This window comes from Anser brachyrhynchus (assembly GCF_964034855.1).
Source record: "Anser brachyrhynchus genome assembly, chromosome: 7".
Lineage (NCBI taxonomy): Eukaryota > Metazoa > Chordata > Aves > Anseriformes > Anatidae > Anser > Anser brachyrhynchus.
Window position 1 is genome coordinate 14,702,608 of NC_137701.1, and position 25,144 is coordinate 14,727,751.

General features: G+C 35.1%; 1 protein-coding gene across 12 annotated transcripts in view; it reads right to left on the bottom strand.

The window, feature by feature from the left end:
- Positions 1–25,144, bottom strand: part of ADAM23 (ADAM metallopeptidase domain 23) — a 75,047-nt gene that overhangs the window by 46,312 nt on the left and 3,591 nt on the right. For all 12 annotated transcript variants that reach the window (XR_013953788.1, XM_080600374.1, XM_080600372.1 and 9 more), the window contains exons 3-8: positions 19,407–19,483; positions 8,245–8,308; positions 3,682–3,764; positions 2,924–2,987; positions 602–674; positions 29–102 (exon numbers count right to left, since the gene is read on the bottom strand). Coding sequence is in view for 11 of the 12 variants with exons in the window: in XM_080600374.1 (XP_080456500.1) it covers positions 29–102; positions 602–674; positions 2,924–2,987; positions 3,682–3,764; positions 8,245–8,308; positions 19,407–19,483 (435 nt within the window). In the remaining variant the exon portion in view is untranslated. The remainder of the gene's footprint in view (positions 1–28; positions 103–601; positions 675–2,923; positions 2,988–3,681; positions 3,765–8,244; positions 8,309–19,406; positions 19,484–25,144) is intronic.

Genomic DNA, 25,144 nt, shown 5'->3' on the forward strand with positions numbered 1-25,144 from the left:
CTTAACTCGGGGTCACATTTCTACTCACTGCTCTCTTTCTTCTCTTTCTCCTCAGCCACTGTAGTTCAGAGAGAAAGGGCCATTCAGAACTAGAATCCGTCTCTGTACAAATTAGAATTGAAGAATTTCATAGCATTATTTTAAACTAATGATATACAGTGTCTAAACCAAAAGTGGATTAAGATCACCAAAATTAGAGTAACTTTGATACTGGAAAGTTCATTCTTTTAAAATACACATTCAATATTTCATATAAAAACACAAGCCATTCAGAAATCTAGAGTTAGAATTAAAGCATGCAAGGGGAGGTAGAAAGATTGCAAATTTGGCTTAGGACATATGCTTTCTTTCATTTTTTGTCCTCAATAGCATTAATATCACTGATTAAATTAAGTGATTTGCAGAACAATAAATACAGGTCTTCATGAATGAAAGCCTTTTAATCTGCTTTTGATTCCACTACAATAATTGTGAAATAATTTTAGTATTTATTTTTCAAGTTTTTCTAAATAATCAGCAACTTTAAATGGACTCTATTAGCCTAATATTCAAAAAAAAAACCTATGTTCCAATATTGAAAAACTAATCAGCAAAAACATACCAGGGTCCCGCAACTGCTTGGAGGCTTGTGTTCCGTAAGTTCTCTGGATGATGTGTGGCCTACTTTTACTTTCCTGGTAAGAAAAATACATGACATTTTCTTCTAATTAATAATTAGCAAGTGAAAAGTGAGGTATTTCTTTCAGTATTTATAATTTTTATTATTTTTTGCACGCAAACATAGTACTGATTTGGCATAGCACTAATTTGAAAAAATGCTTGCAATCTTAAGTAAATCATGGAGCTACTCTGCTTCAGCCCATTCACTGTCCTGCAAAACTCAGATATCACAGCTGGTTTTGAGATTACTTGAAAAAAAAAAAAAACCTCCTTTAAACCCCTTGTGTTAGAGAATGTAAACCATTTACTTATATAAATCAAGTTAAAGAATACATATATATATATATATATATTTAGATGAAGTTTTCCTCTCCCAGAAGAAATGCAAGGATATGCTTACTATTTATGACAAAAACCTATCTTCCTAATTGCAGCAAAATGCAAGAAACTAATCAATACAGTATCTTTGAGAGGCTTTTTTCACCCTAATTGTTGAGTACACCAATAAAAAGAACACTTTTAATGCATGCTTTCTTTAGAAGTCTGACATGCCCCAAATTATCATATTTTGGTATCTGCTCTAGAAGATACCTGTCTTTTCTTCTGTAACACCTCTTCTGCAGAGGCTGCCAAAACAAGCAATTCTTTTCAAAAGGTAAGAGACTACTGTTCTGTAATTTCTGTGAAAAATACACAATGAACAGAAGGAAAATACAGCACATTTTTGCCTTTTTTTTCCCCCCACTGCAAAAAGATGTTTTATGTAACACCTGCCACAGTTAAGGTTAATCAAGCTGACTAACCTACACGCTGAAGCCTGTGGCCCGAGATATTTATCTCACATAGTACAATCAAAGTATGAGCTACTGAAAACTCTGTAGCTGTATTATTTTGATCTTCAAAAGTTTTGAGAAAAATACTTATCTGTCCTCTTATCATTTACAATTCTACCACTTGAATCCTCAACAAAATCGGCAGATGGTATATCTCACTTCTATAATTTCTCCTCTGACTACTATACTTATACCATTGTATAAATAACATTTCCATTAATTTACTGTATCTGTACTGTCAGTTTTCAACCTTACAACCTATGAATACGCATTACATCAAAATGCATTACATGGCTTAATACATGGCATGTAATATGTTTTTTGAGGAGACTGAGAAACATCAGTCTTTTTAGATGTAACATTTTTTAGCATCTGTATTATTTCCTTTACAATCCAAGAGTTGACCATCCAAATGATACTGATTCCTCTGAATGTTGATTCCATTTCTTTGAAAGCTTCAGGAGTCAAAGATTTTGTAGATCTTTCTCTGGGCTACAAGTTCATCTTTGTAGTCACTAAAACAAATCAGTTCTGCAGCGTTATGTTACTTATCACATACTGTAAGTACTAAAGCAAGGCAAATTTGAGAGATGTGATACAGCACCTAGAATAGACCCTACAGACGAAGTATGATATGAACCTTAACAATGTCTCAATGTTGCAGAATCATTCTGCTGAAAATCAGTCAAACCTTTGAACCATTCAAAAGATAGAAACCTACCTGTTTTTATTATTGTCTGTGAAATGTAGTCAGTTCTATTAGCAGATAGTTTTAGGAACAGCTGCATTATATTTAAAGTTTGAAGTGAATATTTGAAAAAATAATTCTAGATAATATATTTGCATAAATAAAATCCCGAATTACATATAAATATATGAATATGTGACTATGCTGGATCAGAATAATTTAAGCTATACAGTGACTTAACACATATAAAGTCTAAGATACCCAGATATAATTATCTACTTCATTAAACTCTTTCTGGAAACACGGTAGATCAAACAGCAGTCTGATTCAGCTTCAAACTTGGATCCAACTGCTTTAAGACAGATGACTTCCACAGATACCTCCTATGAATTTATAAATCCTTTAGTTCAAGTACTAGAACAAATTAATAAACACTTTTTGACATTCCATAGCCATTTGCTATGGAATATATCTTACTACTCTACTTCCAATATCTAAATGATTAACAATGACTAGAAAAATAAAGATGAAAGAAAAGCAAAGAAAGATCTTAAGCAGCTCATGTTTGCACATTTCTCGCCTTAAGTAAATTCCAATCAGGTATTTTACAATACTTTTGTTTTTCTTATGAATAGACAAGTCAGGTCACATATTTACTGATTTATTCTAATACTTCTATTTACTATTTCTTGAGCACTCTCTTTTCCAAATTAAGTATAAAATCAGATCAAAATAAACTTACTGTACTGTGGGTCAAATCCATTGGTTCTATCATGTACAGGTAATTTCTATCTTCAAACATGCCACTAGGACATGGAGAAACAGAAGTGATAGTTAGGATTACATGGGAATTAACCTGACTCCAACATAAGATTTTTGACTAAATAAAACCAAACTTGGGGCTGAAAATATGATCAATATTAAATTCCATATACATACATTTCCACTCTATACAGCAAAAACTAATAATTTTTTTTCCAGAAATCAGGCACATTTTCATGAAATAACACTGCACGTAGTGGTGATGTAATGATAAAATACCAAAGAGTAAATATTTGACCTTGGAAAAAGGGAGTCCTAAGACTCATATTAGCATGCAGAATGAAGTGAGTAACAAATCCTAGTAAGGACTATTATCTTACATTTTTTCCTTGCATAATCTAATAAAAAGATCAGTTATTCTGTAGGCTGATAGAATCATGCATGAATACTGAGCATACTGCTGAAGTACAATTCTTGTTTATCCTCCACCTTAATAAGGCATCTTGGTGAAATATTTATTGTTGCTTGCCATATTCAAAAGGTTTCATGAGACAGTATCAAAAGACTTTATTTAAAGACTAAAAAATGTGTTAGCAGTTTGGCATAGCTGGTACTGGTAAATCAAAATGTCAAAAATCTTTGGGCCTGGAGAATTTCAGTCCATCATGCATTAAGTGATAATATTCAAGAGCAGTAATTAGTTAATGGCCTTGTTTGAAAAATGAGAAATACACTTACTGAAGACCGTTACAAGTTGAAAGAGCAACTTTGGAATCCTTGACACCTCTGATATTTCCATGGTAGTAACAATGCTCTCCACCCTATTCATGTATTAAAAGAAAAAAAAAAGAAAATGGAAAACCCATGGAAAATTACACTGATTTCCTGTCTGTTGCTTAAAACCTAGGAGAAAAAAGATCTAACATCTTGCATCAGATAAAACTTCAGAGAAAGCAGTGATTGCTAAACTAAATCCCAATGACAAATTGCTAGTAAGAGAAAATTGCTAATTGCTAGTAAGAGAAAAACTGTGCCTGGTAAAAACTAATTTAAATGCCTTCAAGCCATAACATGAGTTATTCTATCGCACTTACAATGCTCTCACAGCATTCTCTATCTCTTTTTAAAAAGCACATTTTTTTGCTGTAAATTGATTCCAAAGAAACATTATGTAATGCGGGTTATATGAGTATTGAGTTATTTCTTGATACCTTCCAGATCCGTTCAAATTACAAGTAACACAGTGTTCACCAATCAGCTGGCATGTGTTTGGCTTGGATTTAGATTCTACCAACTCAAGTTTGATTTTGATCTCCCTAAAAATTTGTCAATTAAAACGTTGTATCATTAGAATGTAGGTACCAGTATTACTGATGATGAATGAGCCAGAAGGTAAATACAGCTTATCAACGCTAAAATATACAGTTGCATTTTTACTCTGCAGATCAAAAGGGCAATAAAGGTCAACTCTTGATTTTAACTACATAAAATCCAAAATTGATGCAAAATCTAATTATTCAAAAAAGGTAGGATTTTTGTGATTTTCTAACCAAATTAACAGGCATATTTTAGACAAGATCCTGGCTTTGAAAAAATAACAACATTTAAATTACCTACAAGCATGTTTAAATGTTAGAGACTTAAACAACAACAAAAAAACATTAGGCAAACTACTTCTAAAACCTCAGTTCTGAAAGGCCTTAATTATTTGAAATAAGGGAGGAAGACCCTGATGAATGCTACAGTGAAGGATTTGAACAGTCAATAGCTTCAGGGATTAGGCAGAACCAAATTTGTTCAGAAGTCCTATCAAATGGGTGTTCAATGAAACTGAATGTAGTCTGCCACTTCTCCACAGGCAGATAAGGGAAGCTGCAATATGGGGGAACAGGACAAAACAAGAGGCCAAAATACCACAGGAAACATTTGATACATATTTAAAATCTTCAAGTTCTGATTCTCAAAAGCCTTGCTCAGATACCACACCAACTCTAGTGAATGCTACATGCTTTCACCTGAAATCAAAGTGCAACTTTGCTGGATTGAGAATTGCTACCCAATTTCTCATCATAGAACGAGCTACACTGACCACTCCTCTCCTAAAAGCAATTAGCTCCTGACTAAGCTCTCCTTAAAGTGGGCAAAGAAGCAACATAATCATTGAAGGGGACTTCAGGCACGTTCAGAACACATCTAAGAGAGTGACAAGTTTAAGATCCTCACCTAATAGAGTTGCAGTGGCTTATTAAGTATAGATCATTAAAAGAAAATGCCCTTCTCAACACTTAACCCAAGTTTCTCATCTCCTAACAATTTCCCAGGTCACCTTGAGGAGTGTTGACTCCCATCTCCTCACTTTCCAGAAATGTGCTCTAGCTCCAAAGCTACCGGCTATTTTGTGTCAGAGTACCCTGTGTGAATCACACTGAGGCAGTCTCCTTTTGTAGAAAACAGAGATCCATGAAATCAGAAAGAGGAAGCACAATTTTATTCCCCAGAGGCTAGGAAGCTTCTAGGAAACATCTTAACAGCAGACTACAACAAATAAATGATTTAGATGGGAAATTCAGAAATAATTGTTTTGTCAAACCATCATCTACTCACATGCAAGAATTACTAGTGTTAAAATAACTTCATGAAGATCTTTTTTAATCTGTTTTTTGGGACTTTCCACAGTTTTACAAGGCATTGTTTTTCTAAATATTCTTTCTTCTATGTACTAGATTTGTATATTTAATTTTTCCGTTTAATGCGGGTAGGGTTACACTGCACTATTAACAGTTTTGTATTATTTTGATCGTGAATAGCTAAGTACGTATAAAAAAAATGAAGAACTCTGGCGTATTTTAGGAATACATACTATAGACAGCCACAAATCACATTATTAAATCCTTTATCTCTATTCTCATGCAGAAATTAATTCTATCCTTATTGCTGGACAGCAGAATTACTAATCCCTAAAATCACTGAGGAATAAAGTGTTTAGGACTGTTAAAAGGCTTACAGAACTACTTTTTCTGACTAAGGATAGAATAAACTAGCTTCATAGGAACGATTTAATCAAGTAAACAAGTATATTTATTGTCTATCAACAAAAAGCATCCAGAACAACATTAACAGACTGTTCAGGCTATCAGCGTTAAAAAAGAAACTACAACATTACTCTTATTTTCTAAAGTGTATGTGAAAGAGGAAGAATTAGTGAATTTAGAAGCTTTTAAGTAACAGAAATTCTGGTGCTATATGTCATTGAAGCTTAAATAAGGAAAACTGAATGACACTGATTTACTTAATTTTAATAGCTGGTCTTTAATGTCTATCAATGGTAACACCAGCTAAACTAAAGATAAAAAGCATTCTTAAAAAGTTTTATTAAGAACCTTTCATTACAGTTCTCTTGCTCCCACACTGTTTGAAAATGTAGCATTCATCATCAAAATATTAATTCTGATATCATGTCATCTGAATTCCAACAAGCATATTGAATCCATTGCTTCTGCAATTACTATAACTTGAGGAATTACCAAAACATGTAAATGCAACTATGCACAGCATTATTTCTACATTGCAGCTTGTTTAATGAGTTATTCAGAATCTGAATGAAATTCCCTAATAGACTCTATTGTGCACAATTTAATCAAAATATTACACAAAAAGCAATCACTATGTATTCACTTTTCCATCAGTGAAAGAATACATATAACATGCTTTTAAACAACTAAATTGTGATCATCTTTCTTGCACAAGCAGCTTTTCAAACTTTTTAAGTTTGCTGTGCAATTGCACAAATTACTGTTTGTTCTCTGGTGTATTCACTCTTATAAACAAATTAACCCCTTCTAGAAAACATTATTTTTTGTCAAGATCTCACTTCTTTGCATCCATATCAGGAAACAATCTTTTATTTATTCAAGTCTAAAAAGGATTACATGATACTGCAGCAGCTTAGGATGCAGTCCTTATTTGACCTCCTAAACTAATTGCATGCATAGTTTCTGAAGTTATAATGAAGCCTTTATGACATTAATGTGACCTCAGGAGCAATATTGTTGTTTCTAAATAAATTCAGAGAAGATCCCCTGGGAAGTCTGAATCAAGTTACTGCAGCACGCAAAGGCGGTACTTTTGCTCAGTTTAAAGTTCCAGTATAATTTTCTAGTCAAATTCATGATTCAGCAACCGCAGTGCTCAATGCTAGTGCTGCAGCTAACAATTGCATGAGCTTGTCCAAATTCCAGAGGGAACTGTTTTCTTGCATCACTTAGCTTTTTTGCCCATTCTGCAGAGTACTGAGTCTTAATGAAATGAAACCACCTTCTTAGTACGTTACATGAGACAATTTCTTATTTTCAGTAGAAGAATACAGAAAAGTATATGGCAATAATTATATTGCAATGTCCTTGTTTTATTTTGCCCTTATCTATGATGTAATTTTGGGATTCTCTAAAGCAAGGGCAAAATAATCAATGAGACATCTAGTATTTGAATAAACAAGTCCCACTCTGCTGAAGGCATAAACGCAACTATTCAAGTTTCACTCTAAATTAAGATGTATTTCATATATAATAAACTCACAACAAATAATCCAGCATTTATATCAGCTATGAAATAAGTCATTCCCTGAAAATGTATCTTATAATCTTCCTATGAACCTACAAGTCTTCATTTTGTTAATACAACAAAAAGATGATTCTGATTCTCCTAATGTTAAACTATCTTACATAACTTTATCTCTTTGTCTTTGGATCAATAGTTTATTGGCATTGAATTCAATTTAGGAGACAGTTTGACAAATTAAATTAATTGGACGTCAAGTAACATGCTGTTTTTGTAGTAACTCCAGAGGTTAAGGTTTCAGTTGGTTTTCCTTTTTTCCTTTTTTGTTTCCCAACTGTATAATTCTTGCAAAGAAAAGTCACTGCAAGTTGTTTGTTTGTACGTCTTAGATTTCCATTATCTCTTCCCCTTTCAATTTCTGCTAAGGATACATAAATAATTAATGAAGACTACCCTACATTTTACAAGGCATAACTGTTCCGGCACTACCTGGATCATCTAAATTACTACCACCTATCACTGCCTACTTCCCATCCCCATCACACAGGTCTCCTTTGTTGTACTATTCTTGTGTTACTGAGATATCTTTACAAGATCAGATGAGTTTCCTCATGTGTCTGTAAAAAGGCTTCTGGTGTTTTAAGAAGTCTTGCAAATCTTTTTTTTTTTTCCTTTTTTTTTTCTTTTTTAATTGGCATTGTTCCCTCAGAAAGACCATTCTGCCACATTTTAAGAGCACAATACCTTAGAAAACTTCGGTTTTCCATCTTCATAGTGAATCTCCACATAATTGGAAGATAACAAATCACTGAAAAAAAAAGGAAATAGCAAGATGAGAAAAATATGAATGGTCTATACTGTTATGCAGATGTTTTAGATAAAATCTTCAAACTATTTTTTCTTTCCTTGTAAATTAGTTAAAAAAAATAAAAATCAGGCAGCTCGTGTCCAGCAAATAGTTTGATTACGCACTGGGAGTCAGAGTGTGTTTCAGAAGGAGGAATTTCATTCTGCAATCCAATCCTGTTTTAGCTTTGGAGTAAGATTATCAGCCTTTTAAATATATATTTAAAAAAAAATCCAATGACTTCAGAACTTTTCTTGCTGCCAGTAATTGTTACTGACAAAACATGTGCTTAGTTCATTATTGTTTTCAAAAACATTTCATATTTGACCTAAAAATTACATACAATATATGCGAGAGTAGACAAATAAATACATGGTTGTCCTGAAGACCTCACTTTCACATCTGCAAAAAACCTTTTTTTCATTTTTTTTCTTAAAAACAAAAACCACATACTACCCCCTTTCTTCGTTTTACTTTTTCTTCTCAGATTCTTTTCTCATTCTTGCTTCTTCTTTTCAAAGCACACTGGCAAGACATTTCCGAAGCATAAAAAAAATCCCTACACTGTAAATAACTTACAATTTTTTTTTTGAAGTAAGATTATCTAACCTGTGAAAATCCATGGATCATTTCAAATGTCCCATTCACCTCTCACCCAGTTAAAATCAGGACTGCAGCACAGTAGCCTCAGGACAGCAAAACAATAAAACATGTTAACTGTGGCACCATCTTATATGCAAGATAAACATGCTACTTAATGTGGTCCAGATTTCTCAGCACTTTTCAGGCCTCTAAGAGCAGAGCCTGTACACTTACAAATTAAAAAAAAAAAATCATGAAAGGGTCTGCTAGTGACACAGACATGAAAAATACTGCTGCTATGAATAAAAAATATCATCATTATGGAAGCCTGGTCTGACAAAATAGTTCTAATGGGAATTCATGACTAACAACAACTTATAATAATGGGTATCTCAAACTGAGATTAGGCTATTAGCAATCCTGATAAGACAGTAACTCAGGGACTACTGGCTCATAAAATCGTTTCTTCATGCTGCATTTATCAGGCATTATACTTATCAGAGAAGCTCCTTCAGAGGTCAGTTACCAGTGGTTCTCTTAAAAGCCCTTTTTGATGGCACTGAGAGACCACAGTATGGGCACTCCGTGCCTGCAAATCCAACAGCAATAGCTATGAATAATAACTGAAGTCTCATCATTTGTCTTAACCTTCATTTTGATATCAGTATTTAACAGATACACATTTAAAGTGCTGATATAAAAATAAATTTAGCTGCATAAAATAATTTCTTACTTTCTCTACATGCATCATGGTAAGCTATACATTTTCTGCGAGAAAACGAAAACACTTTATAAATAGTGCAAGTCCATGACTTCAATACAAACATTCACAAAATTTAATGTGGCAAGGTTTGAAGCTTCTAAAGAGGATTACATATACAAAGCATTTAAACCGAAGAGTGTTGATAATATCCTTTCTTCTTTGTCTTTTTCATGATTATTATACCATATATAAGGACTGCTTTCCTCAACTACTTAATAGGGTAGTTTGGACAAGGCTGGAAGTAACTGACACAAGCAGGAAAATGGAAAATTCTGATAAGGTGTAAGTTGAATAAAAAAAATATTATGAGGATGTTTAAACCCTGGAACTACACTCAACCAGAAACAGCCTTGATCAACTGGATTCAGCCGGACTGGACATCCCCACTCCAACCTCAATTATTCTGTGTTTTTAACTGTTGTGCTTTGCTCAGTCTCATCACAGCCCACTGCAATCTCATACAGCAGATGAGGTTAACCTCATGAGGTGAGGTTGAACAGACACACAAGAATAAATTTGCTATTCTTTTAAGTCACATTCACATAGCTATACATGTTTTCCTCAGCTGAAAGCTGAAGCCTTAAAGCTAGTTTCTTAAACTTTGTCTGATAAGTTAGTACTACTTGAGAAGGCCAGTTACAAACCTTAAGATTACTAGCACTTTGCTTACTTAGACTCAGATTTTTACAGACACTTCTGCCTGAATCCACAGAGGCCATTTGGCTTCTTCAAACCAACACCAGGATCCAGTTTTATCTACCAGTTTCCAAATCAAGCACACAATCTCTCCCCTCGTTTTTATTCTCTTCTAGCAACCTTACATGAGTGATCTCAGAACTGCTTTCAGTGCACTCCAGTACTTTTGGCATCTTTAAGAATTGCAGTGAGTGGATTCCCACTGGGTCTACTGACTCACAACTAACTGTAGTTTAATTAGAGGATTTGTCCCTTAGATTTGTCCCCCTTCACGTAGTGCAAGAGCTGCTCAGAAGTTCTTTTGTCTACCCTTTGCAGAATCTATGCAGACTTCAGCACTCTTCCCAGATTTTGGTTGGGCTACTGTCGTAACTTAGTTGTTTACTTCTCCATTCTTCAGCTTCTCACTACCTTCAACTGTACAGGTAATAAACAGAGTTCTACATGGTAGGGTATCCAACATGACATGCTTATGGTGGAATATTCCTATCTATATCTTACATGCATAAAGCAAAGGTGCAGCAGACAGTGGCTTTTCCAGTAAACACTTCACTTTTGTCATCACTGACATTCCAACTCTACTGTCTCATCGACCTGCTAGATACAAAGTATTATCAACAAAATTCTCTGTGCTGAGCAAATTCCCTCCAAAGAATGTTGGGGCCTGCTACTCACAATGTACTTCCCAAATGCCAAGGGGGGGATACTCTGAGAAGAGGGGATAAAAAAAAATCCAGAATAACTTTCAAACATTTTTCCCAACATGAAAGACAGACACACAAAAGAACACTGTAATAAAGGCCTGGAATACATCATTTAAAAGCTCACATGCCCGAGGAATAAGATACAGAACTCATGCATAAAGTAGAGGTCTCCACATAACAAAATAATAATTCTTCCTTATCATTGACAGAATACCTAAATTTATTTCTGAAAGGCAGCTCTGAATTTTAGAAAATATATATTATGCCTAATCTACACTGGACTGTGTTTTGTCACCTTTCACATCCACACTAGACTGTGTTTTGTCACCTGTCAGTTGATCCATTTACATTTTGGTTCATCAGAAATGCACCTGGTATAGCAAATTTGGTTTTCCAACATTATGAGCACTGGAAACCACATGAGCATTAACAAAAACAATTGTGTAAGTTGTGATCACATCAGACAAAGGCATATTTAGACCAGTACCATGTTAGTACATCTTAATAATAAGCACTTATATCAAATTACAATCCAAAATTAGACATAGTGCTTGAATTCATAAAAAAAAGTTGTGCTTACCATGTCCTTTTCTGGAGTTCCCTCTGCCCTTCCTAGTTTGCCCTAAATAACTGTTTTTATTGAGCTGTTCTGCATCACTACCTCTTCTACCAGAGTTACGTTGCTTTAGACATAAGCAAAATAAGCAGCAAACAGAAACGCTATTCTGGTAGTTGCCTTCTTCAAAGACACAGGCCAGCTGTTAAAGCAGCATATGCTTGCTGAAGAGCTCATATCCACTTCCCTGGCACAACCTTTCACCACTGCTACTGCCAATAGCAGGAGAACTGCAGTGTGAGAAATAACTTACCTCAGCTGACATCTAACTATCCTGATGGAAAAAAAAAATGATTGGGCTAGGTAAATGCCACGAAGTTACTTTTTAAAAATCTCGTACACAAATAACTAATGTTAGTTTCCAGGAAGTACAGAGGAATTATCATTTTCGCATACTTCTTAAATTTCCTTTATACGAACCTACTACCAATCAATGATTTTCTAAAGTATTGTGAAATGCTTCAAGCTCAGAAGCAGCATTTCATCAATCCAGTTTGGAAACATCTTGTGAACTATGTAACAGAATACACATCAAGTATTTTTGACCATTTATTTGACAGATATAGGTTAGTAGCACATAAATATGTGAAAAGAAACTTGGAGCTTTCTACAGCATTTAGTTACATCATCAAGATGCTGTCATCAAATGAACTGGCCATCTACAGCCTTTTTCTATTATCAGTTTCAATTATATCTACAACCTTTGTTGGAAAAAAAAAAAAAAAAACAACACCTGTACTTATGTGAATGTATTATTAACATAAGTTCCTAGTATCTATTTACAATAAACTTTACTTGGCTGCTGCCTCTGACCAGACTATCTCCAAGGAATAATTATATTGGAAATATTACTTTTTTAAAAACACAATGAGGATTCACTATTTTTTCTTACATCATCTTTAAGGAGGTGAAAAATCAAAATATGACACCATAGACTAGACATGTCTGCTTAAAAACAATTAAAAGTAACAACTGATGATTCAGGCATATAGGTCAATTTTCTTCATAATTATGGAATGAAAGAAAGTCCCCACTCTACTACTAACATCATAATGATTCTGTAACAGTAAATAGCACACATTTAAAAATCACTTCATGCACAGTCTGGCTCTATGTTCTGTGTGTGTTTTTGTTTGGCTTGCTTTTCAGGTAAAAAAAAAAAACTGACAAATTTGTTAAGCTGAAATTCCCTAGGTGATATTTTAGGTGTTCGGTTTTGCTGTTTTGTTTTTAAGTCCTCAAGTGGGGAAAGTTCTCCTGAACGTACTAACAGGAAAGCAGCATGTTCTGAATTCTTATAGGAAAGTGCAGAAAATGCTACATATTATTTTTCAAGATCAATCTGCCTCCACCAGTTAAAGAAACCCTGAATCTGTTCAAAGGAGTTCAGAAAACAATTTATGATCCTCTGGTTAGGTACTTCTAGAGACACCTTCTGTCCTAAAACCTTCCAGCTCAGAATGGAGCATGCTATATTTTAATGGCTACCTCAATAAGCATTTTTAAAGTAGGAGCTTGAAGAATTCTTCAGAATATTAAGACCAGTATCTTGCTCAGTTTCTGCCAGGATTTCCCTCTACCACAGCACCAAAGATCATACCACTTTAAAAAGTGCTACTTGAAAGGATCTGAATAAATGAAATGCTAGACAACATTACAGAAGATATGAGGACTGTTATGGAAAATATTTCAATGTAATTCACTATGACAGTCTTCCTAGAAGAGCAATTGACAAAATAAAGATTTTATTTAAACAACTGTTCAAGTTCATTCAATACTGTATTTTAGTTGATCCCTTTCTTCCATAGCCAGCTGGGAATCAGGTAGTTTTGAATTATCAATATGAATTTTATTATCCTGTAACATAAAGCTGAGGGATGCCATCTTTGCCAGAATAATCTCATTCAATGGTAATCAGATTTGCCAAAGCCTCCTTCAATTTAAAACAAGCTTTTTCTGCACACAATAGAAACTTGGGTTTCTTTTCCTCTTACTGAATTCAGTAAACGATCTACATGCTCTGTTCCTTTGTGTCCAGTGAAAACAGTCTGATTTAAACCAACTCTTATTACAAAGGAAAAATCCAACTGGATGCAAGCACAAATTTTAAATTTATTTTAGTTCTACTACTAGAACTAGCAAAGTAAGTTTATTTATAGAGGTTGACTTGACTGCCTTCAGATTAGATAAATGACTATAGCAGAATCAGAGATTCCTTCTAGTACTCCAGCAAACTAAAAGTTTATTTTGGTTCCCTTAATCCATGCTCCCATATTGAACTACTTTGTGTAACTTTAGCTTTGTCTTTGAATCAAATCAGGTAAGAGCCTGTGGTACAGGCTCTTAGGAGCTAGTGTGACCAACTTAACCAGATGTAGAGCATAGGCAGGCTTTACACTATCTCCAAAGGCAAAGATTTCAGCCTAATTATAGCAGAATTGGAGATCCCAGTAATTCACTTCAGCATAGAGAGCTAGGTGACAAGTCAGGACCATCTCACAAAACAGTGAAAAATTTGCAAGGCTAGAAAGGTAATTCTTCAGCACTGCCACACTACAGTGGTTACATGTAAGCAAGGAGTACAAGGACATAGCCTTCTTCCCCTAGAACACACTAAGACAGGCAAAAACACGGTAAGTTGTTTGACAGCAAAAACACGTGTGTAGCGATTTTGGGGTGTATTTTCTCAGCATGCAGTGATCTGTGACACTAGGGTTTCCTAAACCAGAGTTAGTATCATTGTTTTTAATGGCCCTCAGTAGATGTCTTCTCTGTCTTTGCAATCCTTTAAAACTCCTGTAAACTGTTTAATAAGTCACATTAGTAGTCTGTGACATTATTTTAATTTTATGTTTTGTGAAAAGCACCTCCTTTATTTGGTGTCCACAGGTGTTACACTGGAAGAGGCAATAAACATCCTCCTCCTGCCAGGTAGAATTTTGTAACATTGTCTTATTTCCTCATATGTACATTTGCAATGCCCTGAGCTTGTTGACCCTAGCAATCCACCAGTCCAATGGCTGTGGTCACATCTCAGCTGACAGCTATTCTATACCCTGCTTAGAAGGGTGTGATATCCACACTTGATTAATTGCAGAATAAAGAACGCACATAATAAAGTCTTTTCACTCTTAAAGTGTCAGACAAGAAGGATAACATTTACAACACCAATATCTGCACTTTAATAAGACAAACAGCATGCATGTCCTCTCAGATTTTTGTTTCTTTAAACCAAATTCTTCTCAGAAGCTTCCACTATATTCCATGCATGAACATACTCCCCAAGAGCACTTAAAATAAAGTGGAACTTTTAACAGAAATGAGCCTATCCTGAGTTTCCTATAGTTCTGTTGAAACAAGCTATACTGTATGTGAATTTATTGATAGACTTTCATTGCACAGCGGCATTAATTACTACAGGGAAATCTAAAACTTGAGTGCTTGTAAGTCAGGCACTCTAACATTAATTTATACGGCTGCAGTTATAAGTCCTCTTCTATAAAACCCATACAGAAACAAATGCACACACACATTTTTATTTTATAGATATTGGCCAAGGAGAAAGGGATGAGATAAAGAAAAATGAGACAAGGTAAATATTAAAAAGACTGATCTGGAAAGTTCTAGAAGGAATGAAAGAGGAGCTGAAAATACTGCTGGTAAACATTCGAGAAATTGAGCTAAGAGTGCGGCCTCTTGGTATGTGGCAGGATTGGTATTACCTCCCACTGAACTTCTGGAATAGTGACTAAGTAAAACACAAGACTGTGCACATTAGTGAACATATAAATACTCATGCATGCATATTATAAATACACATTTTTATCATAGCCTTAATGACAGGATGGAACAGAATAGCTGAAGAGAATCATGCTAAACACACACACAAAATTAGAGAAACAAAATAGTAAGAGGACAGAATAACCGAAATATTGCTTACAATTTAGTTTCTAGTTTGCGGCTGAATACAATAATTGAAAATTAAGTTTCTCCACATTATCAGGTATTTCTAACTCTTGCAAAGACAACAGAAAACTTTTTTCACATTATTGTGTGTTGAAAAACATGGAGAGTTTTTAGCATCTCCCTCCAACACTTTTTACATGCGGAATGCCCACTGAAGCAAGTAACTGAATAGGTTGCCTCCAGTTCTGGGAGTTGGAAATGAGGCAGTAAAGCTCCTACCTGCAGCTCAGACTCAAGACCACAAATATTCACATGAGTACACACACTTTGTTTAAAATACTAACACTGATTTCTTTGCATCTCATCTGTAACAGAAATTTGTTAAAAGCAGGCTAAACTTGCCACACTAATACTATCATATTTAATTTATGCAGCTCATGTATCTCATAGGATCCATTTAGCACCCTAAGCATTTAGACTTGCCTTTAAGAAAATGTTATAAATATTTGAAGTAAGTTTCCTCCTGGAAAAGTTATGACTAGTTTTCACATTTCCAATTAAAAAAAAAAAAAAAAAAAAAAAACTGAATAGATTCACAAAAAATCCAGTTACTGTCTTTCTTTTTGAAATTCTGCTAACAATGTTATCTGCTCTGTGACTATTCTCAAATGACATTCAGCCTTTCAGAAATACATACAAAAGACAACACATCATTTACAAGCTTAAAACTGGTGGATAATATTGGCTGCAACATGCTGGCTGTAATGCTGCTTCTCACCTAATAGGGAATGACCGCTCACACTAATCATCATATTTTAATGTCTCAAATATTTAAGTCATATTACAGTCAAATGTGTTTTTTTTTCAGTTCATGCCAAAGATGCCAGTTTTTTTTTTTTCATATAATCTCTTCATTGTGGAAAAAAAAAATTGGAAATTTAGGTGGACTTCTACAGAAAAAAGAAAGCAAAGCTGAAAAATATGACCTACACCCCCATCCCACCCCTAAATCTTGAAGGAAGTTAGTTTTCAATGGGAAAGGTGGGAAGTCTTTGTTTTTTACGTTCTGTTTCTGTGCAGCTCTGGTACTGAATTTCCCACTCCTTTTTTGTGCCACAGCCCTGTAGGTGAAGGCTCCCAGAGCAGGACACTCTGTTATTCAGAGGCTGGTGCTAGACCATGAGACAAAAACCGCTGTTTCTGTGACAAAGACAATATAGCCAACTGCCCTCAGCACTAAAAAACAGGAAGTAGACATTTCTAACTCACTGTTTTTTGCTATTTCTCTCTAACGTGTTTTAGTTCTACACCAGAACATAAAGACTGCTATCTTTAACCAGGACATAAGAGTTACCCACAGAAACACTTGTCCTTCAACTGGAGGATAGCTAAATGCCTTTCACACATTAGTGGAAAAGGGATCATTAAAAAGTAATTTGTTAGCTCCTCTCACACAACTTTTCTAATGTGTATAATACATAAATGAAATAAAAGATGAGAAATTGTTCAGATATACTAGAATCACTGATTACACAACTGCGTTGTTTAAACAAATTGACACTACTGTGGATAAAAACGTGTTTTTTTTTCAATTACTGAACATACTTTTAAAGTGTTTTGTTTTGTTGTTGCTTGCTTTTTTAAAAAAATAAATTGTGGGTTAAGACAATGCTGCGTGTTACTTTTTCCTTTAAGACAACAGAAAAGTTCAATGACAGCAGAAGCTGCAAATACGCTTTCACAGAATGGTTTGGGTTAGAAGGGACCTCAAAGATGATTTAATTCCAATCCCCTGCCATGGGCAGGGATACCTTGCCCTAGACCAGGTTGCCCAGGGCCCCATCCAACCTGGCCTTGAACACCTCCAGGGATGGAACACCCACAGCTTCCCTGGGCAACCTGTTACAGTGCCTCACCACACTCTTCAGTGAAGCATTTCTTCCTTGTATCTAATCTAAATGTACCCTCTTTCAGTTTAAAACTATTACCCCTTGTCCTACCGCTACATGTCCTTGTAAAGAGTTCCTTTCCAGCTTTCCTGCAGGCCCCCTTCAGGTACTGGAAAGCTGCTTTAAGGTCTACCCGTAGCCTTTTCTTCTCCAGGCTGAACAACCCCAACTCCCTCAGCCTGTCTTCATGGGGAGGTGCTCCAACCCTCTGATCATCCTCATGGCCCTCCCCTGGGCTTGTTCTAATTTGTCCATGTCCTTCTTGTGCTGGGGGTCTCAGAGCTGAACACAGTGCTCCAGTGGGGTCTCACAAGAGCAGGGGAGATGCGTCTCCCTCAACCTGATGGTCATACTTCTATACAGCCCAAAATACAATTGACTTTTATGCAATACTATAGATGATTTTATCTGTCTGGCATTTAGTACTGATTTTATGTTTCTACTTTATTCGTAAACTTTATGGGTGCAAATTTTCAGTAGCACAAAAACTTTCTTACATTTTTTAGAGAAACATAGCTCCCTATCTTCAGCTGCGGATATAAACAGAGGCGATACAAACAACTAAACCAACAATGATCTGTATTATAAGTCAGATCTTCCAGACCGGAGAATTATCTGAAATTGGTGTTTACCTTACAAGTAAACAGACTCTAGGCTGCACCTTTCAGTACAGCCAAACCACTAAGACTTCCAACGTCATGAGGAACTTCGTGATGATTGTGTCAACAGTATGGTTTCCAAATCATTAAAGATGAGCCAGTCATATAAATATTTACAATATTCCTACATGCCTTGAACAACTAAAGTAATATTTACTTTACAGTTCATCGATATATATTAAAAACAAAGCAAAAAAATCCACACCTTTCAAACACTAATTCTACTGGAGTCTCTCTATAAATACAGTACATAAGCCACTGACACATCCGGTCTTTGCCCTTTCAAGTAAATGCTTTGCTGTCCTAAATCAATCTGAGAAGGCATGCAAGTAAAACAGCAAAAATGATAGCAAACATCTCCAGTCACTGTCCAATATACTGAACTATGTTTTACCATGGTATAAATAGAAATGATGTAGACCAACTTGCATTACTTTCTGTAACATTATTCATGGTAATCTCTCTTCTCCAACATTTCCATGCTTACTGCATTTACAATATGGGAACTAAATTACTGATAGCTATCATCATTTCTCTACTACATATGAAGCATGTTCACTGTATTTTACTGTGATTTATGATGTTATTACACACAGGTTCAGAAACTGTAGGTAGCAAAAGTCAATCATTCTGCAATTGCTTCTGTTGCATCAAAGCATGAAAAAAATACCATAGACAGAATACACAGAAAATGCTAGTCCTTTAGGATCATTGGGGTCCTAATCATTGGGGTGTTTTTTTTATTACTGGAAACTACATTTTAACAGCTGGCAATATAATTATAGTTGAACTATACATTTTAAATTCATAGTTATAACAATATATTAATACATACTTAGTAATCATAAAGATCATTTACAAATGTAAAAGTAAATGTAAGTTTCAAATGCTCTGCATTTTCACTGTCAGGTTTAGGCTTCTGAAGCCCAAGATATTGCTTTATATGTTTCATCTTTAGGTACCATTATTCTTTCTGAGAGATAAAATTTTAAAGGTACAGTACGGATGTCAGTAAGGGTAACATCTACCTTGCTTAAAATAGACTAGATGTTATTTTGTATTAATAAACTTGGACAACAGCATAGTTTTCCATAGATCTTGGAATTTCATGTGCTCCGACCTTGTATCATAAGTTGAAGACAATTTAGAACAGGAAAGAAAGAAACCTGAAATTGTGCACTTACTTATTCAAAGTGAGGTCAAGGATGAATTTGGAGCCGAAGGCCTCAATCTGGAAACTTGCCTGGGACAGATGTACAGCCTGTAAACATGAACACATAACAGTATTATAGAGCTTTGCAGAACACTCTAAGTTATCTAAAAGAATCACTGCAACAAGTATTTTTAACAAACAACTGCAAAAAGCGAAGTTATGGAAAACATGCTTATTTTCATGAATTGCATCAGTAAATTTTTTGGCCTTGCACCAAATTCAGATTCAAAAGGATTTGCCTTTTTAGACAGTGAAGGAAAAAAGAGAAGTACCTGAAATAGTATCTGAAAAGAGTACTTTCAAATATACACACCCATTCCTCACAAAAACAAGCAAAAATGTAGCTTCATATAAATGACTGTATTTCGCCATAGCCAGATGGCTATGTAACAAAATAATAAGTAACACAGTACACTGTTCATTTAATTATGTTATTGCATTCATTCACTTTAAAAGGCCTGAAATAATTAAAGCATTTGTGATACAAAGCTTCGAGTAAGAAAATCAGAGCAAAGCTTGTATTACATGTTATGAAAGACTTCTTTCACAGTAATCCCTTCACAATTAAAGGCTTTATATTTGGCATTGTAACCAAGCCGATGTATAGAAGACTGATGCTGTTCAACATAAGAAAATAAAGTTAGCTAGTCTCTTATAGGCAGTTAACTTTAAGGATATTCGATTTTTCTCAAATATATTAATCATGTACTTTATTCTTTTCTATATTGTTGTAAATGAAAGCAAAGACATTTAAAACATGTTCAGCTGTTTTCCAGATAAAAAATAAGAAGAAATAGTCCAAGAGTTTATTTTTGTGAAGACAGTGTTCCAACAGGGTAAAACAGGTCAGACTATCATTAACGTGGTTTATGAACTGCTGTAGAACTGATACTACCAGTGATCCCAAACACTCTACTTAAACAAGTTGAACAAAACAGTAATATCAAAAGTGACTATATTCCTTTTCCAGAGTTAGCTTAGAAAAAAATACATACTCCTTTTCTTTTCAGCTTGATCCTGGTGCAGCATTTTTTTCACCTCCCCTAACAGACTTAGTATGACCTGAAATACCTTTTTTTTTTTTTCCCCCAAACACTTTTTAGGACAGTAGCAGTATCAAGACTAAATAATTACCTGTAAGAAACAGATATCAAGAAATTTGTTTTCCACTTTAAGTATCTTTTCTGGTTTTGTCACTACTATTGTTCTGACAGCCAATTACAAACCAATTAACTAAACGAAACTCTTGAATATACTTCCTTTCAGAAAGATTAACCAATGTTTCAACATACTTCACTGATTAAGGAAATGCTGAAGCATCAAGAATTGACGTTATCACCTAAAATAATAAAACATTTCAAAAGTACTTGTGGCATGTTGGTAATAATGTCTTCAGCTCCTGAAACATGAAAATCCTTAAACTTCAGCACAAGACATCACAGATACCAAAAATAGTGTGTATATAAAAGAAACTACATAACCTAAAGATTGGGAACTTCATCAAGGGCTGTGAAAACCAAACAACAAGTTCTGGTTCCCAAAAGACCCCGACCCAGCAACTGGAGGTTGGGAGACCAGTCTAGGAAGTAGCACTCCACGAATGTTACACCCATACATCCATCCCTCCCCTAGGCATCTGCTACTGATTGTTCTTACGGACAGCTAGATGGATGTCCAGTCTGATCTGCTACAGCTTTTCTTTTGTCCAATCAAGCCCATTTGGTGACACATGTATATCCTTTCTTGTAATTTCTAAACCATCAAATATTTTTTTATCTTTCCAAAATTTAAAGTTACTTAAAGGAACTTGTATTCTCAGTTTATAGTAATACCAGAAAAAGATCATCCTGTAGTATGAGATGTAATAAAAATGTTATTTCTGAAAACAATTTCTTCTGTATATAAACACACCCTTGCAATCTATTACTGTACATCAGTTCCAATAGATGTAGTTTCTTACATATAAGCAATTACTGAAAAGCAACTGGCGGTAATTTGCTACTCTGCCATAGGGCACGTCCTCCACCAAATTCAGCTCAAACCATTGGTTATAAAAAGAACATGAGATTTTAAATCCTTGCTGTTCAGCAAAAACACTGCTTTGAATTCAGGTGAATGCGATACTCTACTGCTACAGTGAAATACAGACCTTGTTAATCCAGTTTAATAATGTATACCCACCCATGAAAGCCACAAACCAGAAATCAGATAAAAGTAATGAAACTAAAATGTTTCATCCCAAAACTGACATTTTTTCCTGTAACAAGTTAGCACAGAAAGCCACCAGTGAGTTGTCACCAGGTGTTTTAGCCATTACTATTGCCATGTATCATCACGATGGCAAGAAATATTTCAAAAAATTATCCATGGAATTCTGCTATACATCCTGATCATTTCACTGTATTCTCCTATCAGCTACCTTGTAATGCAATGCCTAAAGTATAATCTGAAATATGGGCTTCTTCTGATTCACACAGAAATATAAATTCAAACAAGAATATAAAGCAGATTAGCATGCGCTTTGAAGAATATACAGACTAGATATTACACCGTGTGTACTCATATGAAAATTACTACCCATCACCTTTCCGTACCACTTTCATACATTCAGCTGTGCACACCTGCACGAGCGTTCTTTACTTATGTATGCAGGAGACTAAGTACCTTTGTACATGTTTATTATATAAAAACCTCTGCAGAGGTTCCTGCTTTGACAGCTGTGGGCTGCTCCAACTGCAAAGCAGCAAAATTACATGAAGTTTTTCTGCAGCAAAGACTTACTAATCAAGTATAGCAGAGTGAGTTAAAGAAGGGCGTGAATCTTTAAACATCTTCCCACACTCAAATCCAAATTTAAAAAAAAAAAACGTTCTTCACTGTTCCAGATGCTAGGATTACCAGTGTTGTCACTAGTAATATATAAATACGTATTCAATATAGTATCAAAAGACAAAGCACACAAAATCATCAGTTTGCAAGTACTGTAAATGGAAGCTGCACCACGGAAAATTCAGAAAAAAATGCAAACATCAGCTGAAATACTACAAAGACTCTCCAACAGTCTATTAAACTCATAGACATAAGCTACATGAAGTTCATTCATTAATTTGATCAGTTTTCATTACATGGGGATTAGAAGTGAAGACTTATCCTAAGATAGGTAAAGGGAATATAATTAATGCATAGGACTTCTCTCTGTATTTCAGTAAGACCTCACAGGATCACTCAAAGGTTATTAACCATACATAATCTTTCATCCTTTACAAAACAGGTCTGCTTTTTCTTCAATACCACCTCTTTTACTATGTTCTTTTCACTTCATCTTAAGAATGCTTTCCCTTTCAATTTGAGCACACTACATACTGAAGTTGCATAAGACGCTCTGAGACCTACTAGTCTTCAAAACCTTTAAAACAAGGTAACATAGAATTAAGCCTGGCAGGAATATCATTGTAATTTAAGTGACGAACAGCTGAGTTGAACAGAAGCACAAGTGGAGTGTCCACCCCAAGGAAAATAGCACAAAATGAACCAGGGGGGAGGGGAGGTATAACTGTCCTGTCTTTGCAGTCAAAACTACTATAACACATTTCTTTCAGTAGTTAAGATCTTAACAACCCTTTCCTTCTGAAAATTACACTAACAGCTTAGAATTAAGACATAAAAGACATTGCTTCTTTATGAATTATGAAAACTTACAATTTCCAGTAATCCAAAAAGTTAGAAACTGCCCAGCAGATATAGCTTTCCTTCATAAGTGTATCATTCAAGCGATTTTCCACTCAAAATTTGGTATGGTTGCCCTGAGTTGTTTTTCCTCTACCAATTCCATTATTGTGAGATCACATCCGATGTTGTAAGATTTCTCCCTCTGCTGGCCACCGTAAGGATTTGCTCCTAGCATTCTGTGACAAATCATGACCCATGTAGTCTTCCCACTAGGTCCTACCAATCTGCTATGTGCAGCCTATGAAAACATATGAAAGCAGTCATCTGGTTCAATCACAAGCTTATCAAAAGGCTACATTCATCTGCAAAAGTTGACAAAAGGAGCAGAACGCAGATAACTCAAAGCTCTTCAGCAAGTTTCAGGTTTCTTGTGAGCTTCTTTAGTGGATTTTTGTAAGCAGGTGCTTTTTTTTTTTTTTTTTTTTAGCATTTCACACTAAAAATAACTTCAGAAGAAATCAAAGAAAACAGCTAACTTTAACTATGAGGAAACCGAGGTGTATAGATTTTAGTGTCTTCAAGTAACAAGTATCCAAAATATATTTTAGAGCATAACGAGAGAAGAGTTTATACACTAGAACTCTGTCTGCCTTGGAGAGACACCATTTCATAGTCAAAACTATGCTGAATGTTCATTCTTGTCAACAGCAGGAAAAATCTTTTTGGAAGAACGAGAAGGAATGAGAGAGGTTCTACCCACAGTTTAGATCACATATGCCCTCTCATAATGTGGTATTTCACCAAATTCAAAAGTAGAAAGGGGATAAAGAATATCAGTGTTGAAAAACAAATTATTTAAATTGGATTCCCCAGTATACTGTATTACTCTCCAGCCCTTCAATTCTCCATATATAAATAAGGTTGCAGATCCTTACTTTTAGGAAGAGACTTTTAAAGAAAAACAAATTTTATTTCAATCATTTTCAGATTTTTCTAGCTTTCGTTCTTTCTTCACATGCATACATAACTTCCTGCACCACTCTGCTCTCCATAGTGATTCAGCATTTCCGAGGCATTCAAGCCTAATCCCACAAACTATCCACATGGTTTCTATTCTTCTGGCCACAATAACGAGGTGCCACTGAAAGAGGGCCCATTGAATAATATGCATAGTTAGGGAGTATATCCATATCATGTACCTATAAATGAGACCATTAAGGTTGAAAACTCAGGTTGAAGGATGTATGGTTCCAAAAACAAGGGGGGAGGGGGGGGAATGACACAAAGTAGTACTTTAATTCCATTTCTGCCCAATGCATATAAGGTCATCAAATTTGTCTCTACATTTTTTCCCCACATGCATACAATGAATCCTAAATATAGACTTCTTTCTTTACCCAGCTACAAAGGTATTTTAGCTATTTTCTTTCATTAGCAGTGTGGGAGGCAGCAAAATCTCACATCAGGATTTACTACAATATAGCATTTATTTCAATTCTGGGAAAGGATAAAAGCAAGTACTAAAAAGTCCATCCCCTATTCGTGTCTGTCCGCCTCCCCCAAATCATCAACCCCCCCAATGCGCATCTTTCACAATCCAATTGCTTTGTATTTTCTTTGTGGGTTGTCTTCCTTTGTAATCAGGGAAATAAAAGTCTGCCTAGGATATAAGAGGTGATTAGAGTGAATGTTCAACAGAACAAAATAAACAAAATATTGATTAGCATCTTATTATTGGTGAAACAGATGGAAGAGCAAAGAAAAGACTTCATTGCAAAGAAAGACATGAGATGCAAGCTGGGGGCGGGGGGGAATTGGGGGTGAAGGGGAAGCCCCTTGTGGTGCTCTGGGAGCAGAAGATCAAAAAACAAAAACAATCCAGACAAGGAATATAAACAACCCTCTCCTTCAATTAAATGGATCAAAGCAATGTAAGTTTCATGCCAGAAGAATGAAGTCAACATAATGTCAGTTTCCATGAACACCCAACTTTAAGAAGCCTTCTCTGGGAAGAACTGCAGTGTTAGCAACGCCTAGGCT